General features: G+C 34.6%; 1 protein-coding gene across 1 annotated transcript in view; it reads right to left on the bottom strand.

The window, feature by feature from the left end:
* Nucleotides 1-8,035: 8,035 nt before the first annotated feature.
* LOC145243632 (DNA/RNA-binding protein KIN17-like) overlaps nucleotides 8,036-12,317 on the bottom strand; it is a 29,840-nt gene continuing 25,558 nt past the window's right edge. Inside the window, exons 6-7 of the mRNA XM_080106654.1 lie at nucleotides 11,579-11,679; nucleotides 8,036-8,270 (exon numbers count right to left, since the gene is read on the bottom strand). Coding sequence (XP_079962780.1) covers nucleotides 8,199-8,270; nucleotides 11,579-11,679 — 173 coding nt within the window. The 3' untranslated portion in view covers nucleotides 8,036-8,198. The remainder of the gene's footprint in view (nucleotides 8,271-11,578; nucleotides 11,680-12,317) is intronic.

The following is a 12,317-nucleotide window of genomic DNA, read 5'->3' as shown; positions in this document are numbered from 1 at the left end:
CATTTCGCTAAAATAACGAAGTACAAAAATTCAATTAAATATTACAATAATGAAGTACAAAATTCGATTAAATATTACAATAATGAAGTACAAAAATTCAATTAAATATAACAATAATAAAGTACAAAAATTCAATTTAATATTACAATAATGAAGTACAAAATTCGATTAAATATTACAATAATAAAGTTTAAAAAAATCAATTTTATTTTTTTCGAATGAATATAGGCGTTTGTATGTTTTATAGTTTACTAGCATTTCAGCCCGGCGTTGCCCGGGTGTTTGGAGGTGTATGTTGAGAAAAAAAAAAAAGAAAAAGCGGTCAATTTTTTTAAACTTTGACCCCTATTATGTCCCCTTAACATTTATTGTTTTGGACTCAAATCAAGTTATTAAGTTATATCCATGTCCAAGGAACCTATATCTAAACTTTCAAGTGTTTAGACCCACAATTGGCGGAGGAGTTTGGTAGAATTCTCAAAGGTCAAATCGTTGAACTTTGACTCCTTGCTCGGGTGTTTGGAGGTGTATGCTGTGCAAAAAAAGCAAAAAAAAAAACAAAAAAAATGGTTAATTTTTTAAAACTTTGACCCCTATTATGACCCCTTAAAATTTATTGTTTCGGGCTCAAATCACTTTATTAAGTTAGATCCATGTTCAAGGAACCTATATCTAAAATTTCAAGTGCCTAGACCCAAAATTGTCGGAGGAGTTTGGTAGAATTCCTAAAGGTCAAATCGTTGAAATTTGACCCCTTAACAGCCAAATTTCTGGCTGACACCCGTCACATCGATTTTCCCAAATCTCAGTACCCGGTATTTCAAATTTCGAGTCTATAGACTAAAAATTGACAGAGTTATTGCGTAGGGAAATGTACACAGACAGACAGACAGACAGACAGATACGTTCACTTTTATAGATATATAGATTAGCCTAGGTTCCCGGTGTTACCCGGGTGTTTGGAGGTGTGTGTTGAGCAAAAAAAAAAAAAAACGGTGGTAGTAGGCAGGCAGGCTCGAACCCGTACTGCAAAGGAGGAAAAGAAAATGAAAAAAAACGTGACGTCTTTGCTGTTGCGTCCATCGCCAAACCGGAGGTGGCAACTCACTCTTTTTTCCTTGTACCAATTTGTGAATTATTTCACGGAATTCTGCCTTTTGGATGACATCGAAATATCTTCATGTAACGCGATTCCTTTGGATTTTTAATTTTAGATACGGAACTTTAACCAACTTTTCTTGGATTTTACCGTTATTGGATTTTCTACTCTTCAGCCGACCATCCATTCACGTGAAATCATATTTTCCCCCCATTCCCTCTGCTTCACTATTTTTTACCAAGTAAGCTCTATGGCTTACGTGTAGTTTCGCTAAATATTTTGCAAGCAAGATCCGATTCCGTATTTTGCTAATTCCTACTCTCTGATGAGAAGGAAAGTATTTTTTTTTAAACTTCGAGAATTAAGAACAGTCCACTTAATTTGTGTTTCCATTTTTGAAAATTAAATTTTTTTTTAACTCTTCTTAAAGTGTTTTTAACATGTTTTATTAATTATTTGTTCTTATTATAAGCTCTATGTCTTATTTGGTTCTATTGAGCTTTTACATCTGATTAGGATTAATTTATAAATATTAAGACTTTAATATTTATAATATACTTTAAGTTTGCTGTTTTGGATTATCTTTGTAAACTTAATTGTAATTCTTATTTCATTTATATGTGTGTGTGTGTGTGTGTGTGTGTCTCCGTATAGAATTCATACTAGAATTGTCCGCAAGGACCCGTGCTATGGTGGTTAGAGTACTCGGAAATTTTCAATTGTAGAAGTGATGTTCTTCTGTTCAATCCTCAGTGTGGCCGGCTGAAAAACACAATCTCGAATTATTTAGGAATTCTGTTCAGTCATGGCTGACGGAACGAGAGCATACTACCCCGTGAAGCATTAGAGGATTCCATTTGAAATTCAGTGCAGATTTCCGAGTTTAGCAAGATACACTTGAAGACCGAAACATTATGAAAATGGCACTCCAGATGAGACCAGTAGCACGAAGAATCCAAATAATATGAAAAGCTTTCTTCTAAACGAAGATGCCATAAAAGAATCTAAGTTCAATGTTATTTCTGAAATAAAATTTTTTTTTAAAAGTCATCATCGTCGTCATCATGCAGTCCGTCAATCTTGACGATGACTAGTTGGGGCCTCGGTGTTGGCGTAGTCTCACTCCGTCACCAGAGGACTTTCCACCTTGGCTCCAAACTTGCTTGTGCAGTTTAGGTGCAGTATCTGTTGCGTATCAGATAGACACCCTCTGAACCTCTAATGTTCATATCCAGTGGAGTGGAGCGAACCCATGACAACTGGCAGCAGAGGAGGTGCGCAGCTTCTGGCCGAAAGTAATCTCAGTGAGGCAAACAGTCGCCCTATCGTGTCCGCTACTACGCCTTTTCTCCCTGAATGAGGTTCCATAGCCTTTTAAGGAAAACTGCAAGGCAGCAGTAGGATTTGAAGTCAGAGTTCCCATCTCTTGTCCTTTTGCTGTGATAAGGCCCACAAGGCAGTGGTGTTTGATTAAACAAAAAGAAATGGATGTTGCGCAGATTTATTTACAAACGAAATGAAATAAAATAAAATAAAATGAATTTTAAAAAATATAAAACTTTACTTACAAAACTTTTTTTATAAATAAACAAACAAAAAACATTGCAGAGATCGTGTCCCTATCTACTTGCTCTCCACACACACACACTTATACAACCGATATATAATAAATTTATCAAAATTTGCTCCAATTTTGTACCTCATCTTATCTGACGGTTGCCTTATATGCCAAAATATACGGTGTTCATATTATTTAGATTCTGTGGATTATTGTTTTCATCTTGCATGTTATTTTCATAACGTTTTAGTTCACATGAAGAAGATCGTAGGTTACATCGATCAAAACGTTTTGAAAATAAAACTCAGGATGAGAACAATAGTTCAAATAATCCGTATAATAAACCGTTTACGAATTAACATTAATATATTTCATGAATATTTTTAAGAGTGGCATGGGGGATATTAAGTCAGTCCTGGAAATGACAGAAACCGTTTACGAATTAACATTACTATATTTTAAAGAGTGGGGTGGGGGATATTAAGTCAGTCCCGGAAATATACAGTATTTCTGTATCAAAACAGCACGCAGAAAATACTTTTCTCAAAATTGTGCTTGACGTTTTGAATAGAAGTGAATATGAAGCATCTGTTTGATGCTACACTTCAACTTTCTTGTCCTCAGTCAGTGAAGGAGATATCCTTCTAGACTGAGGCAATTTAAATTTATGCCCCAATCCAGGCTGCCCCTTTTTAAAGAGCTGGATTTCCCCTACATTAAAAAACCGAGTCAGGTGGACAGGTAGATTACGATAAAGTACGAATGAAGATTCCAAATCGTAAAGAAAAATAAATATGAAAAGTTGAAAAACAATTGGTTGGGAATTCAAAAGGGATTTTGTAGTGCCATTTTTTTTTTTTTAATGTCAGTCAATGGACAATGCACAATGGGAATTTGGTAATCAGCCTGCTTTCTCACTGATGATGAGTGACCATCACTCATCAAGACACGCCAACAAAAAAATCTGCCTACAACCCCCCCCCCTCCATACACACACTACACACACCTTAGCTAACATGACAAAAAGATGAAGAAACAAAATAATTAAATCAACAAAAGTTTTATTTTACGTTTCAGGACAAGATTTTTTTTTAATTTTTACAATTCACAATTTACACATGGTCAGGGACTTTTTACATTTTTTTTTTGTTAAGGAATAACATAGGATTAAATTAAAATTTGAATTTTACATTTTCAATAAAAATAGTGAAACAATATTTTTTACAAGGTTTTTATTTTAATAATTTGTTTGTTTTGTTTTAGTTTTTTTATATACGTATACTGAGCCATTAGACATTTAGAGAATGCAAAAAAAAGAAACAATATAACCAGACAAACAATTTTATAAATTTCAAACAAAAAGATGGTTGAAAATGAGTGACTATCCTCTGCCGAATAAACATTTTAGCTAATAAAGACGATCACACAAACACACAATGTTGTATGAGAACAGTGTTGTGGAGTTAAAAGTTATAAGATCTGACTCAACCTCCCAATGTTCCAAAGTGTACAAACTCTAACATGCTAAAACGTACAAACTCAGACATGTTATTTTAAAGCCTTCCAATATTCAAATTGTCTGTTGGTTCTTTTGAGATTAAAAAATTTTGACTCTGACTCCTAATATTTTTATTAGTTTGCCTCAGACTCCTTCCAAAACCTTCAACCGTACAACCCTGATAAAAAAAGAAACTTTATTCCTTATAACTTTTGTTAAATGGTAAAAAATGAATAGCCTTTTGCTGTAAACACTTTCAGTCTAAAACAGAGATTAGCAACCTTTCAAGAAAGGGGACCAATTGGCTATGCAGTGTCTTGGTAAAGAACCATCATGGTATTGAATTAAATTTTCACAGACTCAAACTGATCCATCAAAAAAGTTTTCTTTTTAACGTTTAAAAAAAAAAAAAAAAAAAAAAAAATGAATCTGATTTTATTGAAATAATTTATCTTATGTTACGACAAAAATAATAGAAAAACAATTACTGATCTCCATCTGGCATCAATTGGGATGAATGGCTCTCGTCTTGGGGAGGCTCCATGTTTTGACAAACTTCTGGGCTTGACCTTTACTCCTGATATGAAATGGAACACATGCATCAAATCTGTTGCCAAGGTTGCTGGAAAAATGGTGGGATCCTTCTATCGATCCAGCAGATATCTACCTGCTGATGGAATTCTCTACCTATATAAGAGCCAGGTACGTCCAAGGATGGAGTATTGCTGTCACATCTGGGTAGGAGCTGCTAGGAAGGACTTATCCTTCCTGGACAGTTCTTCAGAATAGACTTTGTAGCCTCATAGGAGAAGCCCTTTTCTCTTCCCTACAACCTCTTTCTCACAGAAGAGACGTTGCTAGCCTGTCTCTGCTTTATAATTTTCATGGCAAGTGCTCGTCTGAGCTCCAATCTTCACAAGAAACACTCGTCTAAGTGAAATGACTATCAATAATTTCCCCCACTCTTTATCTGTGCCTAAACCTAAACGTAAATTCCATGAACAAAGCTTCTTTCTAAGAACTGCACGCCTGTGGAACTCTCTTCCGTTTGATTGCTACCCAGCAGACTACAATATGGTTGTCTTCAAGTCCAACGTAAACAAATTCTTGATGAGCCATTCCTCTTAAGTAATCCAATTTACAAAATTTACACTATTAACGATTATTACAATATTGTCCCATAGACTACTGTACATTCTTTAACCCTTATCCTCGAGTGACTTCTGGGCTTTGATAAGTGGTGACTCCTATGTAAAAAAAAAAAAAAGTTTCCTAAATCTTTTCGAAAAACAATAACCAAACTCTTGCACAAAATCTATATATCTATAAAAGTGAAAGTGTCGGTCTGTCTGTGTGTGCATTTCCCAATGCAATAAATCTGTAAATTTTCAGTCTTATAGACTCAAAATTTGATATACCGGGTACTGAGATTTGGGAAAATCTTTGTAATCCATTTTCGGCCAGAAATTTGGCTGTTAAGGGGTCAAAGTTCAACGATTTGACGTTTGATAACTCTACCAAACTCCTCCGACAATTTTGGGTCTAAACACTTTAAATTTTAGATATAGGTTCCTTGGACATGGATCTAACTTAATAACTTGATTTGAGCCCAAAACAATAAATGTTAAGGGGTCATAATAGGGGTCAATGTTTTAAAAAAAATCAACCTCTGCGGTCTCTACCAAATTACTCAATTTCTGGTCTAAAAATTTGAAATTTTACATAAAGGATATTCAGAGATAGGTCAGGCTTTTTAATCGGTTTGGGTCGAAAATTTGAGCTATCAATATATAAATGTATGTATGTATGTTTGCATGTCTGACTAAAACTTTTGACAGAGGCAACGGATTTTCACAAGATCAGTATCATTTTGAAGCTCGCTCCTTCAGAGGACAAATGCCGAAAAATTAGCTAAAAAAGGTGTCGCTTTTTTCGCCCATATTTTCGAAAGTCATCCCCTCTTTTCGATTGTCTAGCCTTAATTTAAACCTACATTACTTCCAGTTTTTTTCACGTTCTTTTCCTCCTTTGTGGTACGGGTTCGAGCCTGCCTTCCTACTAACACTTTTTTTTTTTTTAGCTCAACATACACCTCCAAACACCCGGGCAACGCCGGGCTGAAATGCTAGTATTCAATAAAACCTAACATAAAACTGTCCTACAGTTGCTGCAAAAACTTAGAAATGGTAATTTAAGCAACCAATATTACTTAATACTTCTACCAAGTCATTGCTGATGTAACAAAAATTATCATCATAGATTAAATAAAGGGTTCTATTTGAAATTCCATACAGATTTCAGACCTGAAAAAGGACATGAGAACAGTAGTTCAAACAAGAAAAATTATCAATCCTCATCTCAAAAACTCTGAAACAGTTATTTTGGTACTTGTACAGTTTAATCAACACATTAAAAATTGAAAATATTTTAAAAAAAAAAAAATAAATAAATAAAAAGTTATATTGTATGTATCCGTTATGGAATGAAGTTCTCTGAAAAAAAAATTCATAATTTGATGAAGTATATTTTTTTTAAACAGGTAAAAACAATTTGTTATGATACGGATCAAAAGGTAGCCATGTTTTGATTTTTAGGAAGAAAAGCTATTATTTCACATGGGACGAGGGGGTGTCGGCGCTTTAAACTGAGTTAGTTCTCTATGGTATGTTCTAAAAATCCAAACTTGGCTACCTTCAGCACGCTGTCATAAAAACGTTTTTCCACAGTAAAAAAAAAAAAAAAATACTCGATCAAATTAAGTGAAAATTTTTTTTATTTTTATTTTTTCAGAGAACTTCATTCCATAACAAATATGTACAATAAACTTTTTTCAATATTTTCATTTTTTAATGTCTTGATTAAACTGTACAAGTACCGTTATTTTAATGCTTAAAGATTTTCTTGTTTTATTTTTTAATTTATTTTCATTTGTTTTGAAAATCACTTTGATGCTTGTTTAGTGGTAGTTACAAAACAAAAATACAAAAAAATCTTTATGATGTACATACTCATCATGGAACGAAAATATCACATTCCAAAAATCAGATAAATTTATAGAGTAGTTTTTTTTTAAGGAAATCAAATTATGAGGAACCAAAGAGGCTAGGAGTGGCCATATTGTTTTAAATTTTGCCAAAATGCAAGGGCAACAATTCAATTCGACTACAGAGATTTTGTTTGTATTCAAAATAATACAAACTTTAATCGCTAAAAATTGTAAAATTTGATTTTATTAATTAAAAAAAAAATTTAAACGATTTTTGGAATATCAAATTTTTGTTCCATGACAAGTTTGTACATCATAAAAATTTTTCTGTATTCTTGCTTTTGTTTTTTAGTCAAATGTAATTCTAAATAAGCACCATTTTTTTTCCAATTCAAACAACCAAACTTGTCCTCAATGACCCAACACTTCACTTTTTTTTTCTAGTTGCATACAAGTATTGGAACATAGAGCTAGATTTAAATCATTCAATCATACCTCCAACTCTACTAAAAAAGTAGCAGAATTGGATCACAATCAACAAAATGTAAAGTTGGCAATTAAGTAGTTTGGAATTTTATCAAAGACACCAAAAAAAAAATTTTCCACAGACAATACAAACCAAGGATTGTCTGATCTGATGCTTTGTGATAATTGGGGCTATGACAAGAGAATATTTTTATCATTGTTTTGACTCTCGAGTATATATCTGACACAGTTAATCAATTGAGAACCACATCACTGTATCTAAAAACATATAAGATATTAACTGATATACACTAGAGAGTCAAAATAATGTAAAGAATATTCTCTTGTCATAGGCCTAGTCATAACTCCGCATCCCCCAAAACTAAGCACTCATATTCAAAGAGTAAATAACTGTATAATTCTATAGTCTATATATTCACTGACAAGCTCAACCATTCTTTTATTCAACTTGTTTTAAATAATGTAGACGATGATGATGATGTAGATGGTAATGGTGATGATGGCAGTGTTTGTTCCATTATGTAAACTCCTGAGAACACCGTTCGACTCGCGGCTCGACAACAATCTCTTTTCATGAAGGTTGGTAGATTTTGCTTATATCTTCGTACTGCATCTTCTCAAGTGTACGGCCGGCGAGCGGACCCTAGAAATAAGAAAAGAAAAAGATTTATAAAACTTTATGGGAGGAAGTGATGAGGATCGATTAGATAGAAAGAGGGATGAATAAAGACCTGGTCAGAGACAGGTCGGCTTGGAAGTCAATTTCTAAAAGCTGTACAAAAACATGCCAGCATGTAAAACAGACGTTAAACTGAATATGGATGATGAAAGTTCTTGGGTTAATCGATGGAGAACAGTTGAGATAGCAGGATCAATTCACAGGGCATGCCTAAGGAAAACACAAGTGCTAATAGCTTTGAAGGATAAATAAAGACCTGGCCAGAGATAGGTTCGTTTGAAAGTCAATTTCTGAAAGCCATACTAAACAGATGTAATAAAGATGGCAAAACGATGAAGGTAATAGCCTGTAGGGAAGCAATCTCAGGTGTTTGAAAGCTGAGTAGTCCTGCTCATGGAAATTCCATTTTGTCTTAATTCCTTCTGTGAATGTTTGACAAGAAACCAGGGATCGGAGCTCAGTCGAGCATTTTTCATGGAAATAATGATAGAGTAGAGAAAGACTAGACATCAAGACTGAAACAGGAAGGGGTTGGGATGGCGTGGGGGTCAAGTAACCAACCACCATGTCTAGATGTGTTCATTTTATTTGTTTAAATCAGAAATTTCGAAACAATTACACGCATACATGCTAAACAAATAACCTAAAAGTTGTTAGCGGAGACAAGATCAAAGTGTAGTATCTGTTCTTCAGATGCTATACTTCAATTTCTTGTTCTGCTAGTGGAGGAGAAATCCTTCACGACTGAGACAATTTATATTTTTTTGTTCCTTTTCTCCACATTAAAAAACGACCCTGGTGTCTAACTCTGTTCCGTGGGGAGTTGATTTGCTTTACGGCATATCAACTATCTATGGGTCATTTAATGCCAAATATAATTCTATAGGTATCATAATTAATCATATTCTTAGAAGACATTGCACTACTCTTGGAAAACATTACTATTGAGAAACATTACTATACTATTATAACTACAGACGGATTATTTTGTGCTATTTTTTTCACACAACAAAGATGTTTGCTCTTTACACAAGTAACAGCAATCCTCTTCTTTTTTCTCCCAACAATAAATCACATACAGCGAATAAGATGGCGTTCATAAACGAAAAAATATCTGTTGAGCAAAAAAATCTGTCTTTTATCTTGCCAGCTCAAACTCCCAGCAACACCTAAATTTGCATAAGCGCATTATTCTTGAATCTGAAGGGCTTCAGGTTTGCACACCACTGCATCCGTTCACCAGGTACACACCAACCATGGCCGCTTATTTATATGCCTCTTCACATGGTTAACATGCTAAAATAAGGGGGAGATGCAGAAATTTTGACCAAAAAACAGAAATTTTTTCCCCCCCTTCATCAGAAACATTGCTCATGGAATGTGAGGAATTCGCTGCCTCCGTTCAGTCTCGCAAAACAAAGGATACCCACTGTAAGGGCAGCTGTATATGTAATTGTGAGGCAAGAGTTACCCAATCACCAACCACGCCTCTCCTGAATCAGCACTGTTTGAGTCTGGTGGCAAGGGGAAGTTAAAGACAACTGAAAACAATGCGGAGAACACATACAGCATCTGGAAGTCACCCATCTGGTACTGGCCAGGCTCATTATTGCTTAACTTCGGTGATCTGATGGGAGCCAGTGTGTCAAACGTGATAATGCCGTATTATAAACACGAGAACTAAAGAATAAAATAAGAGAGGTGAGAGTTACAAGATTACCAGAAGTAAACTCAAGGTCCATTTTCTTAATACTCTAGCGTTATTTTCATGGAAGATACTCGACTGAGCTTCAATCTCTGGTTCCTTCTTGTAGGACATTTACAGCAAGAACCCCTCTTAATACCACAACTTCAACTTTCCTTTCTTCCTCTATGTTCCTAACATCAAGTGAATTTCCATGAACAGAGTTTCTTTTAAAGAACTTTGCATCCGTGTTACATGTTACCAGGGTTTCTTTCCAAGAACTTTCCACCTGTGGAACACAATCACAGAACTGCTTTTCTGCAGACTATAACAGTCATCTTCAAATTCAATGCCAACAAATACTTGTCATAACCCTGTAACAGAGCACGGACACGCATATGGGAACTTTGTGTAAATGTCGAGCCGTGTGCAAAATGACATCAGAGTAAGGATAAAGAAAAAAGTATAAAAAGAACGAGGACGTTAGAGACGTGAGTGACGTCACAGCCGTAATGAGAAGTCACACGTGGCAGGAGAATGAGGAATAAAGATCTTTTCTTAAAACCTGAAACAGGAGTTGAAGTTCTTTTCTATTCTTTGTCTCTTTTGCGAGTTTATAGCATGTTGGGGCCCGCATGCCTACATGAAAATGCATGTGTAATATTACAAACCGTCCTCACAAGTAATTAAATTTTGTTCATTCTATTCATCTTCAATTCTCTCATAATATTCATCATCTTTCAACTAACTTGTTGCAATTGTGCCTCCTCGATGTACATCTCCCCAACAAACTCGTTTAGCAACAAAATCTCTCCCCTTCACTGTTGAGGTCCCTAAATGCCAGAAAGCTTTTTACTCTAATAGTTTCTTTCCTCAAACAGCTAGACTTTGAAATTCCCTTTCTCCTACTCACTTCCCTGACTGTACTGATATGCAGAAGTTTAAATGTAATGTAAACTAACATCTTGTTGATCTTTCCTAGGCATGGTCCCAAAAAGTAGTCCCTTATGTCCAAGTTGCGATACGCCTTATTAGAGATGAATGTGAGTAAAAAAAAAAAAAAAAAAAAAAGGTTCAATAGGGTTTTCATTCATCGTAGTCAATTCCATAGTCCATGGAAATATCCACTAGCCCAATTACTCCTCCCCTCCTTACAAGAAGTCTTATATGGAGAAAGGACATCTTGACAAAACAATGATGTATTTTTCTGCTTAAATTCTCTATTTGGTAAAAATATAGAATTTCCCTTTTTTTTCGTTGTTCTTTTAATTTATTTCCTAAAATAAATCTTTGAATTTATTTTCTAAAATAAACCGCATGCCAACATTAAAATGCATGTGTAATATTACAAACCGTCCTCACAAGTAATTAAATTTTGTTCATTCCATTCATCATCTTCAATCCTCTCATAATATTCATCATCTTTCAACTAAAAACTGATCCACCTTGTTAACCCTTATCTTCAAGTGTGTTTGTTTTAGTCTTGATAAGTGGTTATTTATTAGTATAGAACAGAAACACATCTTTTCATGTCACATTAAGATTTGGCTGAGGGGGTGCACCTTACATGTCGACTGTACACACTCACCTGGTCGATGGTAACTGTACAATAGAATTTCTCCTCGTTCAGTGATTGCAGTCGTGCTACACTCTCTCGATAAGCGCCGTTCACTATCAACACTTTTTTACCTGCAATAGAATAAGAAACTTATCAGCCATATTTTGCGGTGACAAAAAAAAATATAATTATTTTTTATAAATAAATATTTCTTTTCCACAAACATGTTTTATGTTCCATTACACTAACATTTAAATGTGCGAGAAATAAAGCCTTTATTTTATTTACAAATCTAGTAAATTTCAGAAAGATCTGCTAAAGGAGAGCCCTTATTTCTGGCAAAAATTGAAGTGGTCCCTAACCACATTAGAGATCTGGTATCTGAAAAATATTTTGCAAGTAGACAAGTTTCTAAATTAGACATTTCCAATCTTCTGCATGGTCTCTCCTCTCTTAAATATTAATCACTTGCAGCAAATCTGCTATTCATATGCAGCTGTCTCGTGCATGTTTACATGACAAACTATTAAGAAATAGTTTGTTCTTGTTTACAAACAGCTTTTAATTCTGGCGTATGCATTACTGAAAAAGTAACATGATGCGACACTTCCATTTCTCGTTCTCTTTCAGTGGAGGAGAAATCCTTCACAACTGAGACAATTTTTATTTTTGTACCTTTTCTCCACGTTAAAAAACGACTCTGGTGTCTAACTCTGTCCCGTGGGGAGGCATAGTAAATAGGTACAACCTTTTTGGGCATCATTGGATT

The sequence above is a fragment of the Euprymna scolopes genome, chromosome 22 (assembly GCF_053919585.1).
Source record: "Euprymna scolopes isolate OS-2025 chromosome 22, ASM5391958v1, whole genome shotgun sequence".
Classification (NCBI taxonomy): Eukaryota; Metazoa; Mollusca; class Cephalopoda; order Sepiida; family Sepiolidae; genus Euprymna; species Euprymna scolopes.
This window is presented reverse-complemented; position numbering and strand designations above follow the sequence as displayed.